The sequence below is a fragment of the Carassius gibelio genome, chromosome B6 (assembly GCF_023724105.1).
Source record: "Carassius gibelio isolate Cgi1373 ecotype wild population from Czech Republic chromosome B6, carGib1.2-hapl.c, whole genome shotgun sequence".
Lineage (NCBI taxonomy): Eukaryota > Metazoa > Chordata > Actinopteri > Cypriniformes > Cyprinidae > Carassius > Carassius gibelio.
In genome coordinates this window covers 21299748-21323923 of record NC_068401.1, presented here as the reverse complement: position 1 = coordinate 21323923, position 24176 = coordinate 21299748, and the positions used below count along the sequence as shown (strand labels likewise).

At 36.3% G+C, this 24176-nt stretch overlaps 1 protein-coding gene across 1 annotated transcript; it reads left to right on the top strand.

The window, feature by feature from the left end:
- The first annotated feature begins 12799 nt into the window (after nucleotides 1-12799).
- On the top strand, nucleotides 12800-16060 carry gbx2 (gastrulation brain homeobox 2). The gene is made up of 2 exons (XM_052559039.1): nucleotides 12800-13686; nucleotides 14823-16060. Exons 1-2 carry the CDS (start codon nucleotides 13176-13178, stop codon nucleotides 15338-15340), a joined length of 1029 nt encoding a protein of 342 aa, XP_052414999.1. The 5' UTR covers nucleotides 12800-13175; the 3' UTR covers nucleotides 15341-16060.
- The last annotated feature ends 8116 nt before the right edge of the window (nucleotides 16061-24176 follow it).

The following is a 24176-nucleotide window of genomic DNA, read 5'->3' as shown; positions in this document are numbered from 1 at the left end:
AATAAAGTATAAATGTCATTGTGTTGAATAACAAAATATGAAATCAAGGGAAATGATTTTAGTGCAAACAGCATACCTTTCATGCAAACATTTTTTAGATAGATAATTTAATTAAAATCTAATTTTCATAAAAAATTTAATTTTATCAATTTTAATTGATTAAATAATAGATAATGTCCTGGTTTCACAGACGGGCTTAAACTAAACCAGGATTAGGCTTTAGTTCAGTAAGGACATTTAAGTATTTTTATTAACATGCCTTAGAAAAAATATTACTGGTGTGCATTTTGAGACAAAATAAAGGCACTGATACATTTTAAGATCAGTTAGAGCAAGTTTCTTTCAGTTGAAACTTCTCAGACTTAGATTTTAGTCTGAGATTAGGCTCAAAGCTTGTCTGTGAAATCGGGGGATAATGTTTATACTGTAAAATTAAGACATCTGGAAATGTTGTGGTCATCAAACTAGTATTTTGAAATGGTTAAAGGGGTAGGGAAAACTCATCATATACATCTTACAAACCTATGTACCAAAACTATTGGTAACCAGCAACATTCTTCAAAATATCTTCTTTTGTCTTCCACAGAAGAAAGAAAGTCATGTTTGGAATGACATGAGGGAGAGAAAATGAAAACAGCATTTACATTTATGGTTATACTAGCTTTACCTTTAATTTAGTTCTGAAATAAAATGTCGCCTTGAAATTAAATTCATTCATTTTAAAGTGTGGCTAAAAAAATCACCCAAAAATGTAAATCATCATTTACTCAGCATCATATCATTCTAAACCTATTGACTGACTTACTTCTGCTGTGTGTGGCAGAAAAGAGAAGAGTCATACAAGTTTGGAATGACATGAGGGTGAGTAAATGATGACAGATGAACTATGCCTTCATTAGTTAAATAGGGCAACTTTTTGCTCATTTGTAAAAAGACAGAGAGAGCAAAACACAAGCTATATATGAAAACTCTCAGTATCACAGAGCCTACTGTCTCATGTATTCTTCAGTCATACTGTGTCTGCCTGAAGGGCTGCTGTGCGACATCTCTGCCCAGGTCTCAAAGTATTTAGTGTTCAGCGCTTACAAAACAGCCTGCCCTGCCAAGCAGCTGACCCACTTCCCTTCCTCCTTTAGACTCCTCGTCCCATGGGAGCAGATGCCTGTTTAAATTCCTTCATTCTCAGCAATCTGTGTGCTACCCCTTCTTTGCAACATAATCAACTCCCACACTACTTATCCCAGGTCATTCTTGGTATATTCCTCTCTCATCTTTGTGTGTTTTTTAGTTTTTGCTTTTTTTTGGCTTGCCTTGTTCTATCTTTATTCCACTCTTCAACTCTGATCCTACCAGAGCCCCTCCTCCTTCTCACCAGGGTTATAGGGCATGACAAACATAGTCACCTCAATGTGCTCTTTGTAGCTTCAGATCACATCTAATTGAATTAATCAGGAATACGTGTGTGTGTGTGTGTGTGTGTGTGTGTGTCTTCTAATCCAAAGAACAAAAAAGAGCCCTAAAGCTGAGGGTGACATGTTAAGAGGAGTATGTTTATTTTTTTTCTTGTCTTGCTAACTCAAATGCGAGAAGTTATGCCCATGTGCACTGGCTTTTTATTATATTTGCACACCTAATTACTGAAAATAAAAAGACTATTTGAAGTCATCTTTTCCTGCAGTGCTCTTCATACTGTTTTTAATTAAATGCCTCGTTTGACTGTGCATTATTCTCATAGGTCATTTCCCCTACACATTTCTCCCCTTCAGGAGCTCTAATAATTAAACATTATTCAGATTGGATTAGTCAGATGCATCTTTTTGTCTCCCTGAGACCTGAGCGCAGACCCTTCTCGCCCTGTGGCCGTTGCTGTAAAATAAAGTACAGCAACTCCCTCATTTCAAGGGGCCTTTTAACCATTGTTTTGCAATTACTATTTACTTCCCTGTCCTGTGGCTCCAGGGTCCTAGGCTTTCTTATGCAGGACTGCCTTTCCTGCAGCAAGCGGTGACCTCTGAGGTACTGTTAATAGTGATGCAGCCTGCCCGGGCCTTTACAACTTTAGCAACCCTAGGTTTGCCCTAGGGGCTGAAGGGTGAGACAGAGCTATTAAGAAGTTGTCCCTGATTTAATGGAGATTGTTAAAGTGAGCCTTTAAAAAGGCCAGATGACAGGAGATAACTGGGAAACTGACCCACAGGATAGCATCTCTTAAGCTGTCACATTTGACTATATCCCTGTGAGCAGAGTGCACAGTTTGCTCCTTGGGAATACACATGCATTGCCTATGAGCTAGTGTGCTGTTTCGAAATGGCTTTTTTAAAATATGTAAAATAAAGAATTGGTGGCGTACGGTGTTACTCTGAAGAAGACAAAGCAGGAGAGCATCTGAGAAGACTCAAAAGCTTACTAAATTACATAGACGGATGGATAGACTTATAATAAAATGCCTACTGAAAATGTTGTTTTGTTATCACAGGAATAAAGTTATCACTCAGAGGAAAAAGTAATAATGTTTCACAATATTACTGTTTTTCTGTATGTTTTATCAAATAGAATATTCAGTTTTGTAGTAATTCTCAATGGCCAACTTCCTATCTGCAGTTATGTATTTGGGGTATACATATTATATATATATATATATATATATATATATATATATATATATATATATATATATATATATATATATATATATATATATATATATATATATATATACTGTATAATATATATTTGGGGCATATTGAATAACCGTGGAAAGTAAACGTTATATAATTATACATTTCTAATGTTTTTATTAAATTGTAATCACATTAAAAACAAATTAAGTCCCATTAAACATATTTTATTAGCCTACATGACACTTTTGTCTGGTTCTTGCCTAAAAAGACAGCTTAATGATGTTTAATACATTTTGGCTGCTTTTAGCCTTACCCTGGAGTTGGTTTAACCTCCACATTTGAGTCATTTTGAAAACAAGACGTTTGGGCTCTAAACCTGCTGCTTTGTGTATGTGGTTGCTTTACAGTTGGTGATGGACAGCGATGTTGTGGCAGTACCAGCCTCATATGAATATTTCATTTAAAGGCAGCTAACCGTGGGCTTCAGGACCCCTCAGTGGGGAGGAGAGAAACCACAGTCACCTCCTTGCTGGAATAATTATGGAGAAGAGAGGGAAAGAACAATTAGCCAGCTGGGTATTATAAAGCAAAGCAGTTAATGCTATGCTAATTAGCCCAACATCATGTAATTCTTTATCATTTGCTAATCATTTGTTAATTAGTCTGACTTTTTAATGCAGCAAATCAAGAGTGATTACTTTGAACAAATTATTTAAAAAAAACACATTGCAGAGCTGCACAGCATGAGTTTAATTCAACTTCAACCTGTTTTACACACTGTTTACATAATGCCGTTTTCTGCAAATGCAATAGGATCCACTGAACAGTTAAAATCGTTTGGCTTTTCCAAGTTTGAAGAGATGTTTGGGATTAGGGAGCAATTTACATGCTTTTTTACTAGCCGTTTGTCAAACAGTGGAAAATGGACTCACTAAACCTGTCTAGGATTCAGGTCATTTGTGTGGATGAGAGAGGCTTGGCTACTCAGGCACTTCTGATAATCATTACTCAAACAAGGGCTTACCTGGGGAGGAGAGCAGACTGGTTACACCTTTATAAATACTTTAAAAGGTCAGCTAACGTCTGTATGACAGCGCTGTTTATGCTGCTAGCGGCTCAGTCTCACAGTGAGAGTGACAGGGTAGGCAGTGCTACTTACACAGGGGGCTGTTGAACCAGGTGAGTGAGCAATTAAAGTCCAGGTGTGCTTCATCTCAATTACACCACTGTCCTGCCGCTTAATGACCAACCAGCCTGACCCAGTCTAAAGCTCCAGCAGGGGAATCTGGGAAATCACAGGCCTCTGCTGCCGCCTTTTTGGACAGGGGTGGGGAAGCCCTAACATGACTGTTTTACGTCCTTGAGAAACAGAAGTGCATGTGATTATCCGCATAACTCTTTATTCTAAGTCTAAGTTTTCTTCTTTGCCAGGTCAAAGTCTGACTGTCTAAGGGTACATTCACATGTCAACTATGTCCTAAAAACTTTTAACTTTGCGTTTTGAAAAGTTTCATATACAGACAACAGTCTATGAACAATCCCTGATCACATGGATCCATGAAAACAACAACAAAACTGTTTTATGCATGCACGGTCAGTAGTTTGTAATGCCACTAAAGAAACACACATTACTGTAATCAACATGTAATATGCATGTGCATGATGTCACACCTTTAAAAATATAGTTTTTATAGTTTACGCTGGTAATGGTAATGCTAAGGTTTTCAAAAATCTCCACTGTTTTCAAATGTTTGCATTTCAGGCTCCCAAAATAAAGGCACATTAACATTACCATGTATATTACCTCGCTAAACTCTCTGAGGGTTGTGATGACAGAAATGCTGTTCTTTTAAACATTCTTTTTACTGTATCAAAAAATCTGAAAAAGTATATCACAGGTTCCATTAAAAAAAAAAAAAATAAGCAGCACAAGTGCTTTCAACTGTGATAATAATAATAATAAGTATAAATGTTATTTGAGAACCATATTACAATGAAAATTCAACTATGCCATCAGGGGAATAAAAAACGTTTTAAAATAATGAAATAAACATAATACATTTTAAATTGTAAGAATAATTCACGATATTACTTTTTTTTTTTTTTTTTGATCAAATGAATACAACCTTCTAAAACTTAAATTAAGATCTCTTACTGACCTATTTTAGGGACCTATTCATTTAATTTTTATGACCCTGTATAACACATTTTACCCTACAGTTCTCAGCTGTTTTGTGTTTTTTTATTTTATTTTATTTTTTAAATGGACCTATGCAATTTCACAACAAGATTCCTGTATACACCATTTGAAGTTTTCTGTAAAACATGTTTTCCACATCACCAACTCTATCCTGAGGGTCCAGAAGGTTCTGCACGTGAAGGTCCCGGCATTCAGGAATTTTCTTTTTTTTTTTTTTCTTTTTTTTTTTTTTTTGAATCCTCAAAGACATCAGTTAACATAAGGAATGCAGGTGGTTGCATAATTCTGATCTGAGTGGTATATTGGTACTCTGAATGTATTCCACCCCTGTATCCCCTTGTGATAGAGATCAACATACTCTAACCTTGAGGATTTGTTATTATTATCATGGAAACATTATAGAGCCCAATCTGACACAGTGACCTTGCCAACCACAGCCATACAGAATTCACACCCCCTTGTCATTAGAGCTACATTAGAAAAACCCATACCACTCATAAACCTGCACTTACACACATGGTTACACACATATTCTCATATGTTTCCAAGCAAATGTTCATACACACAAAAAAAGAAAAAAATATACACACATAACTCAACCATAGTAAGAAAGGGAAGATACATCTCGCCAGAAAGCAGATAAAGCATTTAGATGGTCTTTCGGATTAAATCATTATTATAGAAGAACATGAAGGCAAGAGGGAAGAAGATCCGTCCATTATTTTGCAAGTGCAGACATGCTGAAGAAGCTAAAATGTTGTTATGACCAGACCCAGACTGAATCTGTGGCTATAGAAAGCTCTACAGATTTCCACAGGAGAATCCAGATGACATACAAGTGTCCAAGACAAATACAAATAAATATATATTTTTAAAAATTATAAAATATATGTGCCAATTTTTAATGTAAGTTTCATATTGTATTTCATATTTGTAAATATATATTTTAAATTTAAAATTAAATTCAATTTATGCATTTAGCAGACGCTTTTATCCAAAGCGACTTACAGTGCATTCAGGCTATCAATTTTTTTACCTATCATGTGTTCCCGGGGAATCAAACCCCAGACCTTGCGCTAGCTTGCTTGCTAACACAACGCTCTACCAGTTGAGCTACAGGAAACTATATGTATATTTCATGAAAATCTAAAAAAGCTATATAATCATTGAAAGAATTTGTGACCCAAAATCAAAAATTCTGCCACTACTCACTGTACTACAGTTCTTTATGACTTTTCTTCTGCGAGACACAAATTATATTTTTGAAGAACCCTAATAACAAAACTATTGTGTTCCATTGTATGGACAAAAAGTACTGAGACATATCTCAAAATATCTTATTTATTATGTTCACTTCCACAGAAGACAGAAAGTCATACAGATTTGAACAAAATGAAAGTGAGTCAGTAATGACAGAATTTTAATTATTGGGTGAATTATTCTTTTATCATCAAAAAATAAAAAGCTATTTAAAAAAAAATATATGTGAACTATTTTTCTTTGTTAAATTAACAACAACAAAAAAAGTTGTCTTTTCATGAAAAGGTCAAATTATTTGATATTTTAAAAGACTTCATGATTTAGACACAAGACTCTGCAGAGGTTTTCTCTCAATTCCTGTTTTATGCTTTTTTTTCTACATCTTCCTGTAAGTTGCTGACTTTGACTTGACATACCCAAGATTGTCAAATATTAATGAGAAGCTTTTTCTTTATTCTGACATTTTTGATCTTATGAAAAGAAAAAATCTAAATGAATTTAGAAACATGATCGTCATGTGTGAATTGAATTTTGAGTGTATTTTTTTTTTACTAAATTAAAAGATCTGGGGTGGAAAAAAAGAGTGCCATGCCACTAACCCTTGTAAACCTACAAGAAATAAATTGCTTTATGTCTGTGACAGTCTCTGTGATTTCTGTGGGTTTGTGTTTCAGTAGCAAGAGGCTTGAGTGCAATAGTCAAAGTCGTACAGAATTAATTAGCAAAGGAAAACTCATTAAAGCTCTGAAGGTCTGAGCAAACCTTGGCCCTCTCCTCATAATGATGTTGTATCCACAAGCCTTGAAGGCACTTTACATTATATCAAACAGACTTCTGTACAGGGTTAACTCAACAGTTTACATTATCTCTCTGTGTCTCTGTCACAGTCTGAATCTTGTTGTCTATTTCATTTGGGGGAAAAAATACCTATCCATTTTTTCTGCCGAATAAAGGTGAATTCGTAGGTTGCCTGGAGTCTTTCATTCTTCATGCCACCACTGATGAGGCTGAACTAAATGGTGGCAGTAAGGTTGCTCTTAAATTCATCAAAGCTCTTTCTCAGAGTTGTCAAAAACAGCATCATGAAGCAACCATTATTCAAATAATGTTTCAAGTCAAGAAATCAATTTTAACCATGTTGTTAAAGATTGTATTTACTTTCCCTTTGACATATGAGGTTTTTAAAGTTTATACTTCACACAGAAGTGGAAGATCATTGTAAACGTGAGTGCTGCAATCTAGTTTTCACGTGTCAAAGAGCACATGAACACTTCATGTCTTGTCTAGCCAAGCAATAACAAGACAAACTCGGTCTAAGGTACTGTACTTATGTTAATCAAACCGACTGCACTTAACTCTAATTTGGTCTGTTTTAACCTACTTTTAGTGTCACAAAACGGCTTGAATTATTTATTTACTTATTTATTTGAGCTATTATTGATGGGTGCTGTTATGCTATAATAATAAATGTTATTTGTGAAGTGTCGGAGAGCCGTTTGAGGCTGAACTCTCAGGAAACCTAATTTTGAAACGTTCAGCATTGAATGTTGACCGTCTGGACAGCGGATCCCGTGGATGTCTTCAGCCAGAATGGCTTCAATTCAGCTCTTTAAAGCGAGAATTTGATGTCTAGTCATGGAGCATGCTGTCTGGTTCTGAAAGGTCTGTGGAGAGTGAAGGCTGCCGATGCTTTTGAAATGACTATAATTAAGGCACATCTGGATTTTCCTTTCATGAGCGTTTAAAAGTTGCTTGTGACTGACATGTCTGGTAGTTTTGCCTACAGTTGATGGTAGGGGCAAGACAATTGAGGATATTTAATTTGTGGTTTCAGCGTTCCCGTTTCTGTTTTTAATCTAATTCTTCACAGTTCCTTAATATGTAGAAATTGTGTATATGTGAGAGTTTATATTGTACATTTGTGGGCTATATCAGTCTAAACAATAAGGTTCTATAAGCTACCTGTGCACTACTGACCGTGACTCTGAGGTGAATCTCAGAGATCGATACTTTGATACTTTTTTGATACGTTTTACACTTTGAAGGGTTTACTGTCCGATTCTGAAACAAAATTGTATTTTTTATCATGACCTGCAGGCGGCGCTGTGGATTAATCTGACTGATTGGAACCGTGGGCTAAATCTTTTATGTGCTGTGCAATAGTTAGGCAGAAGAGCAGTGCTGTCAACGCATTGTTATTCAGTAATCCATAGTAACTCAAAAAAGTAAGCATTTGAAATAATATTCGTATACATATCTGGGGGGAAAACTGTTTATTCATTCACAAAGTAGAGGTTTAAATTTGTCTACAATATCCAAAGAGTGGTTGTTACTAAATTTACCAAGACCAGTTAAACCAATTGGCATTTTTTGTATGAATTTATTGTGGATACATTTACTTTGTAATATGTAGTCTTCTATCACTATCCCCATCTTTCTTTTAATTTTAAGCTTTTAAATAAAATAATAATAAAATAAAAGACAAATAGCAAATAAAATGGGACAATAATATAAAAGAAATGCATAAAACATTATCCAGTGACTCAAAATATAACAATGTGCGAGTAGTATCTTTAAATAACCACTGTAGCAAATACACTTTACATGTTCATCATGGTCAGACAATATATTTTCTTTCTTTTTCTTTCTTTCTTTCTTTCTTTCTTTCTTTCTTTCTTTCTTTCTTTCTTTCTTTCTTTCTTTCTTTCTTTCTTTCTTTCTTTCTTTCAGGTTAAATAAGAAAGCCCCCTGAGAAGCTATAAATTCTGTCAATTATCATTGATTAACATGACTTAATAACTTGTTAGTATGGGAACAAGAAAAAATAATATACATAAAAATAATTTTAAAGATAAGGCAGTCACTGTCAATTCTTAGTGTCTGTTTCCTGAGTCCAGTGACGTGGCTGAATGAGCTGGCATGCAATGTTTATGGCAGTCTTTTATGGATGTACTTAGTTGCAGTATTGATTTCCTTGAGCCGTACAAGACTGCGTCTGTGAGGTGCTTCTGGCAGACTGATGGTGACAGTATCAGAATGTTGCTTTTGAGGATTTGTGAAGCCATTCTGTGCTGCTTTGTGTGTTTGATCAGAGCTCCAGTGTGTGTGGGGTGCTAATCCTGTGCTATCATTGTGCTTGCCCCTGTTGTTCATCTGTCTTGAACGTGCCCTGGGGGTGCAAAGCACTGATGCCTCACCTCATTTCCTCACTTTAATAAAGCAAGATGAATTGGACCATGGTACACACTTGTGTCGTGGAGTGATCCCTTTAATGTGAGGCCTATTAAAATTGGAATGATGTTTGAATTGCACTTTATTGTAGGGATACTGTGTTGAGGTTTGTGTCTTTTTACCAAGTATATCTGAAAATGTGTCTTTAGATATAAATAAATGTCTCACAAAACCAAATGACATAATTAAGTGGGAGTCTGAGCCGATGTAAAAATGCCTTGTGTAGCTGTGATACTGACCTGCCTTTACACTCCATTTAGCCTGCGATTGTTAGGATTATTGCTTCTGTCTGCAAAGACTTGACTGGAATCATTTTCAACCATTTTTTGATTGATTTAAAACTATATAGAAGTAAACAGTTTCAATAGAAAGGACATTAAGGTATAAATGATCATCAATACATTCAACAGTACACTTTAATCCTATTTAAATTAGGTAAATATGTACTTTTTGGTCCATGTAAGACTTATGCACAACTAAATGCATTTATTTTTTAACTAAAATACATTTTGATTAAATAATTCAGGTAATATGCATCTAAGTGCATATTATTTTAAAGTATATAATCTTTTTAATAAGTATTTCTTTCAAACGGAAATGATGAGCGCATTTTCTGATCCATGATGTCATGATTATCTTAATTCTTCAATTTTAGTGAAATCTGTAGTTTAAATAACGTTTAAAAGTTGAAAGGAGACACTTTTGGGTAAAAAAAAATAATAATAACTTACTGTGGCCAAAAAATATTTCACAAAAAATTATTTTAGGTTCATAGAAGAGGCACATGCATAATAGACATAGTGTAACTAATTGTTTCTGTAATTAGGAAGGAATAGATTTGTTGTAAATGATGAGCAGAGTGTGCTCACATTTCTCCAATAACAATGGAGAGTCATTAGGGAAATAACAACAATGAAGCTCTGTTACACTGTACTTTGCTGAAAGCTAAATTTATAGTTCTTATGACAGGGGTAGGCAAGTTAGGTCCTAGAGAGTCGCAGTCTTGCAGAGTTCAGCTTCAACCCTAATCAAACACACCTGAACAAGCTCATCCATGTCTTCAGGATTACTAAGGCTACAGGCATGTGAGGGTTGGAGCAGAAATCGGCAAGACTGCGGCGCTCTAGAATTTGCTGCGAATGAACACAGAATTAAGCACACAACATATTCAGTTAATTTGGTATTTTATGTTCTCTTTTGCCATTTTTTCCTGTTTCTCCATCAGTATTCATTAAATACATGTTTCATTCATCATGTACTTTTCTTAAGTTCCTTAAGGGGGCTTTAGCCTTTTAACCTACTCATCAGTGTGTAGCACAACTTTTGCTGTGAGTGTATGGATGATGAGCAGCTCTAGACTCAGTGGTTACTGACTGACAATACTGTGGAGGCCTGAGACCGATTGACTGAGATAGATCAATCTTTGTGCTTAGCCCTGAGCCTCAGGGAGAACCCGAGCTCCCTACCAGTCACGCATGGGTCTGATCTCCTATCATCAGGGGATAATTTAAAGGTTAATCAATTGATTTCAAATAGATCTCATAATTTGAAATCGAAGGTCAGGCTTTAATAGCTGTTTGTCTATGACCAAAACAATTTGAGAGCAAATTAAACATATATATGAAAGTGTTGGAGCCTATGCCCTTTCCTAATGCGACCGGATCAGAGAGAGGGAAACAGCGACTCATGTTTTCATTGGGAGAGGCGAACTGTGCCGAATAAATTATAGCTGACATTTGGATCTTGATGAAAAGGTTGAGCCTGAGACACAGTAACTAAATAATGTTGAATGGTCAAATGCTGCAGGCAACATTTCAAAATCCATTTCCCCTGCAAAACTGCATTGAGTAGCAATAAGAGGTCTTTAATTGGTTTACCCACTGAGTAAACCTTTCTTAGATGTGGGGCATTTTCTTCAGTTCTCCGTCTGTATGCTACACAATTAAAAGCATGTTTTGGGCTTTAAAGCGCAGAACTTCTCCCCATCTTATCACTACACAGCTGCAGATATTGTCCCGTTCAGAAGATCTTCAGGGGCTGTCAGTGTTTCTGGGCCTTTCTTAATTTAGCCCACGGTTACGCTCCCTCTTGCTTCTACATAATGGATGATTCTGCACTCCACCATGCAGGAAAGGTTTAATTAAATCATATTCCAATCATAATCCATGTTGTTAATTAAACTGGATAATTTATAAGTACAAAAGAGGGTATTTATTAGCTGCTCTGCGGTGCTGGTTCAATTGCAGTGTATCAGAAAGCACCCCCCATCCCCCATCCTCTCCCTGTACTATTGATGCCTTAACATGATTGATAATGGAACGGTGACTGCTGTACTATTTGTCTAATGGTAGTGCAATTAAATCCCCTTGTAAATGACCCATGCCTCATTTCATCCTAATCTATGGAATTTTGATTGAATTTGTCAGCGTTAATTGAAAAATACTGCTATTTAATGTCTGCATTGCAGTTGCGTATCAGCCTGTCTTTAATGAGACTGTGTCCTTGTGACCCTGGGGAGGGGGTGAGGGGATCGCCCTTGATTTGGCATGGAGGCAGGAGTGGGGGTTCGGGGTCAAGGTTTTTAGGGAGCGCGCAGGGAAGGAAGGTCCCCAAAGATTAGGACTAATCACCACTGTGAACACATAGAACGGACGCATTGCTTTTAATTATGGGCCAAATGATGCACACATGACCAAAGACTTTACAAACATGGAGACACATTTATTGATCAGCAATCCTCCTGAATAATTCATGATTTAATCCCCTTCACCAAAAACATTGACAATTTCACTATGATGCCCCCCCCCCCTGTTTTTTCATGGTTTTATAAATAAAATTAAGCCTGCATACTGATGCATTTTTTACACTGTACTGTAACATCAGAGAATTATGTCTTTAGTTTCAGGTTTCAGTTTCATGCATGTCTTCATGCGGAGCAGATTGAATCTGTATGAAATATGTTTGTTATTAACATAATAGCTCTGAGAAGGTTTAATGGGGTATGTTTGATGCTTGTCTGCTTTGGTTAACTAAAAATTAGAAATATGTAATAATGTCTAATGCTTTAAAAATGCATTGCTTTATTAATACTCTTAAGAAGCTGACATTTTTTGTTTTTGTTTTTGTTTTGTTTTTTCATTTACAAATTTACATTTCTGAAATGTGGCCAAATAAGGGTGGTTTGCATCAAGAAAAACATTAGGAAAACTATTAAATGCAATTGCAGTGCCAAAATACACATCAGATCACATCTCACATGATTCTTGTTTTGACTGTTTTGGAATGTGAGACTGTGTTAGTGACGTTCTAATTTAAAAGACAGCAGCCAGCGCACAGCTCGCGGCTCTAGAGCGTCAGGACAGTTCAACATAAACGGATGAAACCGGACCAATGGCATGCGCGGAGTCGCGGTGGGCGTGGCCAGAGCGCATGGTGGAGACGCTTAAACCGAAGGAGCGTAATTCAAACTCACACTTCAGCAGATGATCACAGCTGATGCTACGAGCGAGGAGCAATTTATGGTGACTTCCATCAGGTCGAAATGAAACGCGGCCAAGCAGAAGCGACAAGGACGCTGAAATAACTCAAAGGAGGACGATAAAGCTCATCTGAGATGCTCGACCAGATATTTCTCAGCAAGGGATCTGCGTTTCAATGCACTTGTCTCGCTCTATTCTTTCAACAACAAGAATAGTTTGACACTGAAGTAAGACGAAACAGATGCAACGGTTTTGTGAACTGCGCATACAGAGAGTCGTCCACAGGATTACCAGAGTCAGTGTGTGACGCTGTGCAGCAGTGACATCCTCATCTGAGAAGCACTCAGGACTTCAGGACTTCATAAACTGTCTATATAAGATCATATGAGTGCAGCTTTCAGCACGCCGTTCATGATGATGCAGCGTCCGGTGGGAAGCACCACTGCGTTCAGCATTGACTCGCTCATCGGAGGTCCACCGCAGCCCAGTCCGGGACATTTCGTGTACACGGGCTACCCCATGTTTATGCCCTATCGGTCAGTGGTGTTACCTCCGCCTCCTCCACCACCTCCTCCAACTCTTCCTCAGAGCGGTCTCCCCGCGACCCATCCGCACCACCCGATCCCGGGCTTACCCAGCGGCTTCTGCTCCAGCCTGGCGCAGGGCATGGCGCTCACATCCACGCTAATGGCCACGTTACCCGGCGGCTTCTCCACCTCGCCATCCCAGCAGCACCAGGACGCAGCGAGGAAGCTCGGCTCTCAGTCTATTCACGCCATGTTCGATAAATCTCAGGATATTCGTTTGGATGGAGAAGATGGGAAAACGTTTCCAACAAAAGATTCAGCGACCCTTCCGTCATTTCACGACTCGCAGTCCCTGCACACATCTACAGGTGAGGCCAAAACAGCCTGCAGAACTCTACACGCTTTTTTAGTGCCCATTCTGTATAGTTTACGTTACTGTTCCGACTTTGGTTTTGAATTAGCCTATCTTTAAAAATATATATAATAAGGTGAAATTAAAAAACTTATCTTGTTATTATTTCTCTATTTTTAAATTATCAAACACTTATCAAAATGTATTTATATATATATATATATAATCAAGAGATTATTGGAATTATTTATTAATCTACGTCTTGACATGTTTTAGCCTACGTTTTATTCTGCATTCTAGAAACAAATTGTGCAGGCTTCTCTTTGTATGATTTACCGGTCTGCTTTACGCTATTAATTTTGTCGCCTAAATTCAATTTACCCAGTCGCACCGATGAGGGACAGGAATGTGGGACAGAAATAATAATATCAAATCCTCCGGAAATAAAATGTCAAGATTGTGGCTTAAAGAATTTCTGTGTAACACTCGTGAATGATCAAGTTTTCAGCGAATAGCGCCTGAGGCCGAGCTGCCATCAATGACTAAATTAGCTCGTTTTAATTGAGGGATCGGAGGGCCAGCGGTGTTTAAATGTCCATAAAACTAAGCAAAATTCACTGTCACCTGTATCATTTATATTTATGCAGAGTAAAATAAATTTAGTCCAACATTTACTAGCCTATGACTGGCTGCAACGTACAAAAAAAATAGACATTAGATAAAGGTATAATCTTAAAAAAAAAAAAAAAAAAAAAAAAAAAAAACATTTTTTATAAAAAAAATGTTAGGTCTATGTACATGACATTTTCAGAAAAATAAAAAAGGTGAAATAATCGAAAGAGATGTGTAAGGGGGAAAATAAACTTTAAGGTGGTTTGAGAAGTCTTGTTCTGAGGTGTACAAACAGCCTTCCTAAGGGATCCATCACCGTGCGTAATTGCGCGTAAAAGTGGCTGCAATAAACAGGAAGAACGTCTTGCGAGACAAGACCCGATAAGATTTTCATGAAAACGCAACTAGTGTTCCTGCCACACTTTTTAAAAATAATAAACACAACTTTCCCCACAGCGAATTATTGTTTAGATGTTTTACTCTCAAAGCCTCGGGCGGTTCTCAAATTAAATCTGCTTTTTATTTCATTCCCATATATAGTGCGAGGTCACAACAAAGACGACACGAAGGAGGATGAATGTCACAGGAAAGACGAGAGCTTCTCCATGGACAGTGATTTAGATTACAGCTCCGATGATAACGGGCCTGGGAACGCCATGTGTCAGAAGGATGATGGAGACGCCAGCGGAGGACTGGACGATGGCGTCCACGGCGGGAATGGGGCCGGGAACACCACGTCCACCGGGAAAAATCGGAGAAGGAGGACCGCTTTTACGAGCGAGCAGCTCTTAGAACTGGAGAAGGAGTTTCACTGTAAGAAATATCTATCCCTCACAGAACGCTCACAGATCGCCCATGCCTTAAAGCTCAGCGAGGTGCAGGTCAAGATCTGGTTTCAGAACCGGAGAGCCAAGTGGAAACGGGTCAAAGCGGGCAATGTGAACTCCAAAACCGGAGAGCCCTCCAGAAACCCCAAAATTGTGGTGCCCATTCCGGTGCATGTTAGTCGGTTTGCAATACGCAGCCAACACCAACAGTTAGAACAGGCCAGACCATGATAAACTGGGTTTAGATAGAGGACTAAGAGACACATCAGCGAATACTCAATATGAGCAAACTGTTCTTGAGGCTGATGTTTCTGAGGAACCCAGGACACGCAAGCTATCCAGCTGATAGTTTGTACTATATATATATAGTTTTTCGTTTAAACGACAGCGTTGTTCAAACGAGGAAAAGGAAGCAACAAACTCAACTCGAACGAAAGGTTCAAACTAAGACCACATACTGGAAGAAACTGCAGTTTTATTTCCTAACTTTGGACCAAACCACGAACAACTTTTAGTTCAGGAAATCCCACTATGTATTTATGTTTAGTTCTGTGTGACTGTCTAGTTCTTGTGTTTTGGCAGAGATTAATATTATCAAAAGGAGTGATAATATTAATAATATTATTAAAATGAGCACTTCTGGTCTCTGCTGAAGAACACAATATAATTCAATGAATAGTAAAATTAACACCATTCCCTCGAATTTACAAAAACAACCTGTTAAATATGTGCTCTTTATTTCTTATGGTAAATAGCCTTTATTTTTTATTTTATTTTGTTTGTTTTCTTGCATTCTTTTTCCTTTTCTGTAACCTTTTCATACGTCACGGGCACGCTGCTAATTTATTTAATATTGTGAGGAAGAAAAAAAAACTTGCTAACGTTTCATGAGTTTACTGACTTCAGAATATTGTGTGGATTAAAGATGGACCATAAACAATTGTAAAGAAATTTGTCTTCTTTTTATTATTATTATTATTATTTTAAATGCAACACGTTGAGTGCGCGTGGAGGGAAATAAACTAAGTGTTCATACAGTCTGTGCCAACAGAATTTCAAACATATTCGTAGTTTGAGTGGGCTAATTTTAACAAGCTTTTTTTTTTTTTTTTTTTTTTTTTTTTTTTTTACATTATTTGTGCAGCTTTTGTCAATTTCTTTCTATATAATTTGAAACAGCATTTAATAATAACAGCGATAATAACAATTATTATTATTATAATTTCTACTAATATCACTGCACTAGCAGAACGGATTTGTGTTCGCGCTGTTTCTGCCCTGTAGGTAGAAATTATCTGAAATGATTTGAACGCGGTGCTGTGACAGGATGAATAGATTTCAGGGTCAGACTGAGAGACCCTCAGCCGCGTGCCAGTCTTGATCTCCGGACCTGCCTCATGTAAGGAAGAACCGGAACGAGCTTATTCGACCCACACGGGATTTGTCGGGAACCTTGAGACGCAAATGTAAATCAAATATCGTTTCGCATAAACAGGCTCTACGGTATACGAAGTAGATTACAGCACAATAATCTCATTTACACATCGGGGCTCTTGACATTTCTATAGCCTGTTCATATTTTTAAAACCCATTTCGACAAAGTGTATCAATAAAATAAAATATATTTGTTTTTTTAAATAAAGATAATTGTAGTACTTTAATTAATTAATGTTTTATTTATTCATTCTTAATGCTGTTTTTATCTATATATAATATTAACTTTGCATTTGCGTCTGCATGAAAACTCCACGAAATATAATATTATTCTGCCAGATATAACAATTTATACACACTCGGTCAAATTCGCATTCGACCGATTATAAACGAGTTTAGAATTTATGTTAATGAAAACAACCCACTTATGCCAATTAATGTCTAAACTTTACAGATTCATAACAACAATTATAAGTATATAATTTACTGAAATATAATTAATATAAGTAACATCTGTAACATATTTACCCTGTTATTAATATGATTTTTAAGCAAATAGAAATTGTTAAGCACTTGGTAAATGAGAAAAAAAAACATTCTTACAACATAAACATTATGTAATTAATTCGTTTATAATAATTACAATGAATGCACTAATAATTACAATGTGTGATACAAACAATGTGCAATTACATTCTGCTTTGCAAAATCATTACATATTAAATAGTTTTTACTTTTATTTTTTTTATTTTTTAATAGTGTACCTTCAACTGTAATGTGTGTAAAAAGTTATTAATTCTACATTGGTTTACAAGCTGATGTTGCATTATTGAACTGGAATACACATTTTTCTTAACAGAGGAATTTAATTATTGTTAGAAGATTTATAGTTGTATAATTAAATAGATCAGACATAATCAGTGCCTCATCATCACTGACACACACACACACACACACACACACACACAGCAGTTAGACAATTGAAATGTGCTGGTCTGGGGTGTGTTTCCCAAAACCAGAGTTGCAACTAAGTTGGATGCAATGCAACCAACAAATAGTTGCTAACAGGTTAGCAACTATGTTTTTGGGAAATGCACCCCTGGTTGATGTTGGAAAATAGACATTATGAGAAACACGAAAGCAGAAAGAGATTTCAAGAGGAACAGTGGTGGGAGACAGACAGAGAGAGAGAGAGAGAGAGAGAGAGAGAGATCTGACAATTGCCTTAACTCTAATGAATTTTTTGCAAATTGTAATCAAGGCTGGCCATGTCTGACAGATAAATGGGCCCAGGGGGGATTGGCTCGGGCCTCAGCTTTTCACTCCTGCATGTCCCTCCTGCACTAAATGAACAGCGTCAAATTAACCTCCAGTGATTAATCCTGACGGAGAGCACTGGCTGCACTCAAACACACATATGCTGAGAAGTTTCTCTCAGATTTATATTAAGCAACAAAGTAATAAGAGGAAGACAAGGATACATCTGACCCTTTTTTTTTTGTAATATAAAACAATTTTCTAAGTAATTTATACAGGAGTGTTTTTATTAAATTTGAATACATTTTTAATTATTGCAAATGTATTGTTATCATAAAGATGATTTATGATTTTTCTTTTCATTTATAGATATGTGACAGAAAACCTAAACACAAAACATCAAGTACCTAATTCAGTTCATTGAATTTTATTGAATCCTTTACCAGTAATAAACTGTCTGTGATTTATGTGAGAACTAGAACATGCATCACAATAAAGCAGCGGTTTACGTGGATTTATTTTTCATAAATATAATTAGGCTAATACGGGTAAATCCCAATATTATTATTTTACAGCAACATGCACAACTGCTATTAATAATTAAATATGGTTTTTCAATGAGCGTCAAGCAGTCAGTTGGTGGATACAGGTGAGAGTGGTGTGAGATAACCAAACAACAATTAGAAATAAGCTAAGAATATGAAAACACTGTCATACAGTTCATGCATATATCATATTTATAGATTCTCTGTAAAATATAAAGGATTTATTGGATAATGTAAGGTATATAAGTAATTCCAATTTCATGTCAGGAATATAGTTATTCCTGATCATGTCAATGGATGTTAAATGACAGAAACAGACATCATCCAAAGACTTTTGTTTAATTTGATGTATAAAAAATACATTTATATATTAAATACATTTGCAATATATATTAAATTAACATTTTTGTTTTTAAATGACAATTTTGAATACAATTTTCTATTTTGGAATGAATTTACTATATTTTGGCCATTTCTAATACATTTGTTTACAGCAAAATTAAGACAGGCACAATGCAATTTTTAATGCATTTTGCACTTTCTTTTTATTTAATTTTTTTGAAGTGTCACACTCCTGGAAGTGGGTGTCAAGTACAGCACTCTTTGCACGTCACATTAAATAACCCAATTTAGAAATAGATTTATTAACTACTTCAATTTGTAACAGAGAAATATGGGATACTCTCAAAGTTTTAGACACAGATTTAACAGATGTTAACAAAATTTAAGATTGAAGCTAAATGTGACAACACCATGTGTGCCAAGTTTAGAGGATGAGATTTTCCAGCTCTTTCTTTCTGAACATTTGGATTATCATCACAACATGATGGTGCAGCTCATGCCTCATTTCAGGGCTTCTCTAGCATTTCTAATGCCATTATTGTGTGTTTGAGAGCTGGGACACACACACACACACACACACACATCATGATAGATGAACAGCTCTGTTAATGCACTGAACCAGCGCTTTGGCTCATTGGATTTCTAAGTGGAACTGATTTATGATGAAAGATGATCAGACTAGATCTGGACAAGATGCTTCAGGGTTTCGTGGTTCTGGAGCACCACTGACATTTTAAGGATTCATTTCCCATGGCTCCTTTAGCCTGTCAACCTCCAACAGCTTACAAGCTGCAAATGTTTGTGAAAGGAATTAGAAGAAAACAAACACACTTCCTGTCACTAACTTATAATCACGCTCCCACTTCCCCTCTCAACCCTAAAACATTTCCTCTTTCTATAGATTGCTCTTTTTTTCCCCCTCTGCTTTTCTGCCTTGTCTAATCTCTTTAATTACATCTGTTTTCCTGGGCTGCTGAGGCCTCTTTTGTCCTCCCGGTCAGGGGGCTTTTGTGGGGGCAGCATCAAGCCCTGCATCCCCTCTTTGGATGCTTTGTGGAGCTGCGGCTCTCTTCCTGAGAGGGAGAGGATGAGAAGGGGATTAGAGGATCTTTATCTCATTAGAGACACAGTGAGCCGGCAGGGTCCGGCTTTAACGCCTTCATCTGCACCGCGGAGGCCAGAGAGCGGGCCGCACCCGCTGACAAACCCAAACTAGGTGTACGGGAAGCACAGGACATACATGGACGTGTGCAATTAACTTTAAATGCCTGAACCTTTTCAGAGAAACAATACAAAGTTGATTTGTATTTGAGATCTGTAAAGTAAAACACACTGAGATACTTTGAAGCAAAAGTCAAAGTAAATGTAAAATCAATAAATATTCTGAATAATTATATATTTGAATAAAGTTAGTACTGTATATATTATATATATATATATATATATATATATATATATATATATATATATATATATAATAAAATTTATACATTTATAAATATCTATCTATCTATCTATCTATCATAATATATCTTATATATAATAAAAAATTCACATTTATATGAATGCTCATATATAAATATTATCTATCTATCCATCTATCCATTCATCTATCTATCTATCTACTCATCAATGCTTAATATTAAATATATGAGTTTGAAAAGTTTGAAAACACACATTTTAAATTGTTTTAATGACGTTTCTTATGCATTTATTTGATCAAAAATACAGTAAAGCATTAATATTGTTAAATATAATTACAATTTGAAAATACTATTTCCTATTTGACTTTTAAAATATAATATAAAATATAATATAATTTATTTGTGTGATACAAAGCTATATTTTCAGCATCATTAATCCAGTTATGCTGAATATGAATATATTGTACTGTATAACAGATATATAATACAAATCTAACATTTTATTTTAGGGTGTCCTTGTTACATGTTACATGTACTATAATATTAGCACAAAATTATGCATAATTACATGCAATAATCCTAAATCTAACCCTATGTAAGTACATGTTGCTAACTAATATTATTCAGTATAGAACAAGTGTTGACATTTCCCAACATCACAGCAGTAATGACTTTATGAACTACTTTACTTCTAAAATCGATACTATTAGAGATAAAATTGTAACCATTTAGCCGTCAGCTACAGTATCACATCAGACAGTGCACTATAGACCCCCTGAGGAACAATTCCACTCATTCTCTACTATAGGAGAGGAAGAATTGTATAAATTTGTTAAATCATCTAAACCAACATGTACAGTATATAAGACTTTATTCCATCTAAGCTCCTAAAAGAGGTGTGCTTCCAGAAGTCATAGATCCTCTTCTGACTATTATTAATTCCTCATTGTCATTAGGATATGTCCCCAAAACCTTCAAACTGGCTGTTATTAAGCCTCTTATCAAAAAAACACAACTTGACCCCAAAGAACTAGTTAATTATAGACCAATCTCGAATCTCCCTTTTCTGTCCATGCGATACTAGAAAAGGTGGTATCCTCACAATTATATTCCTTCTTAGAGAAAAATGGTATATGTGGGGATTTCCAGTCAGGATTTAGGCCGTATCATAGTACTGAGACTGCTCTCCTTAGAGTTACAAATGATCTGCTCTTATCATCTGATCATGGTTGTATCTCTCTATTAGTTCTATTGGATCTTAGTGCTGCGTTTGACACAATTGACCACAACATTCTTTTGCATAGACTTGAACACTTTGTTGGCATTAATGGAAGTGCATTAGCATGGTTTAAATCATAATTATATGACCCCATCAGTTCTTAGCAGTGAATGAAGAGGTATCATGTCGATCACAAGTGAGTATGGAGTACCTCAAGGCTCAGTACTAGAGCCGCTACTCTTCACGCTTTACATGTTACCCTTGGGAGATATCATTAGGAAACATGGTGTTAGCTTTCACTGTTATGCTGATGATACTCAGCTCTATATTTCTTCGCAGCGCGGTGAAACACACCAATTTGAAAAACTAATGGAATGCATAGACGATATAAAAACTGGATGACGAGTAACTTCTTATTGCTAAATTCTGAAAAAACAGAGGTGTTAATTATAGGACCTAAAAACTCTGCATGTAAAAACCTAGAACACTGTCTAAGACTTGATGGCTGCTCTGTCAATTCTTCGTCATCAGTTAGGAACCTAGGTGTGCTATTTGATAGCAATATTTCCTTAGAAAGCCACGTTTCTAGCATTTGTAAAACTGCATTTTTCCATCTCAAAAATATATCTAAATTACGGCCTATGCTCTCAATGTCAAATGCAGAAATGTTAATCCATGCATTTATGACCTCAAGGTTAGATTATTGTAAAGCTTTATTGGGTGGTTGTTCTGCACGCTTAGTAAACAAACTACAGCTAGTCCAAAATGCAGCGGGAAGAGTTCTTACTAGAACCAGGAAGTATGACCATATTAGCCTGGTCCTGTCAACACTGCACTGGCTCCCTATCAAACATTGTATAGATTTTAAAATATTGCTTAGTACGTATAAAGCCCTGACTGGTTTAGCACCTCAGTATTTGAATGAGCTCCTTTTACATTACAATCCTCTACATCCGCTACGTTCTCAAAACTCAGGCAATTTGATAATACAGTATTGTTCAAAATAATAGCAGTACAATGTGACTAACCAGAATAATGAAGGTTTTTCGTATATTTTTTTATTGCTACGTGGCAAACAAGTTACCAGTAGGTTCAGTAGATTCTCAGAAAACAAATGAGACCCAGCATTCATGATATGCACGCTCTTAAGGCTGTGCAATTGGGCAATTAGTTGAATTAGTTGAAAGGGGTGTGTTCAAAAAAATAGCAGTGTGGCATTCAATCACTGAGGTCATCAATTTTGTGAAGAAACAGGTGTGAATCAGGTGGCCCCTATTTAAGGATGAAGCCAACACTTGTTGAACATGCATTTGAAAGCTGAGGAAAATGGGTCGTTCAAGACATTGTTCAGAAGAACAGCGTACTTTGATTAAAAAATTGATTAGAGAGGGGAAAACCTATAAAGAGGTGCAAAAAATGATAGGCTGTTCAGCTAAAATGATCTCCAATGCCTTAAAATGGAGAGCAAAACCAGAGACACGTGGAAGAAAACGGAAGACAACCATCAAAATGGATAGAAGAATAACCAGAATGGCAAAGGCTCAGTCAATGATCACCTCCAGGATGATCAAAGACAGTCTGGAGTTACCTGTAAGTACTGTGACAGTTAGAAGACGTCTGTGTGAAGCTAATCTATTTTCAAGAATCCCCCGCAAGGTCCCTCTGTTAAAAAAAAGGCATGTGCAGAAGAGGTTACAATTTGCCAAAGAACACATTAACTGGTCTAAAGAGAAATGGAGGAACATTTTGTGGACTGATGAGAGTAAAATTGTTCTTTTTGGGTCCAAGGGCCACAGGCAGTTTGTGAGACGACCCCCAAACAAAATGTTTCTCCTACTATGGTGTTGGGCCTATTTATCGCATACCAGGGATCATGGATCAGTTTGCATATGTTAAAATACTTGAAGAGGTCATGTTGCCCTATGCTGAAGAGGACATGCCCTTGAAATGGTTGTTTCAACAAGACAATGACCCAAAACACACTAGTAAACGGGCAAAGTCTTGGTTCCAAACCAACAAAATTAATGTTATGGAGTGGCCAGCCCAATCTCCAGACCTTAATCCAATTGAGAACTTGTGGGGTGATATCAAAAATGCTGTTTCTGAAGCAAAACCAAGAAATGTGAATGAATTGTGGAATGTTGTTAAAGAATCATGGAGTGGAATAACAGCTGAGAGGTGCCACAAGTTGGTTGACTCCATGCCACACAGATGTCAAGCAGTTTTAAAAAACTGTGGTCATACAACTAAATATTAGTTTAGTGATTCACAGGATTGCTAAATCCCAGAAAAAAAAAATGTTTGTACAAAATAGTTTTGAGTTTGTACAGTCAAAGTTAGACACTGCTATTTTTTTGAACACACCCCTTTCAACTAATTGCCCAATTGCACAGCCTTAAGAGCGTGCATATCATGAATGCTGGGTCTTGTTTGTTTTCTGACAATCTACTGAACCTACTGGTAACTTGTTTGCCACGTAGCAATAAAAAATATACTAAAAACCTTGATTATTCTGGTTAGTCACATTGTACTGCTATTATTTTGAACAATACTGTACCTAGAATATCAAAATCAACTGCGGGTGGCAGATCCTTTTCCTATTTGGCTCCTAAACTCAGGAATAACCTACCAAACATTGTTCGGGAGGCAGACACACTCTTGCAGTTTAAATCTAGATTAAATACCCATCTCTTTAACCTGGCATACACATAACATACTAATATGTTTTTAATATCCAAATACGTTAAAGGATTTTTAGGCTGCATTAATTAGGTAAACCGGAACCGGGAACACTTCCCATAACACCAGATGTACTTGCTACATCATTAGAAGAATGGCATCTACGC

Bases quoted from the DNA above. Each gene is read 5' to 3' on its own strand.
- gbx2 (XM_052559039.1), top strand. From the start codon at position 13,176: ATGAGTGCAGCTTTCAGCACGCCGTTCATGATGATGCAGCGTCCGGTG. The intron at 13,687-14,822 runs GTGAGGCCAAAA...TCCCATATATAG, and splicing joins GTCCCTGCACACATCTACAG to TGCGAGGTCACAACAAAGAC.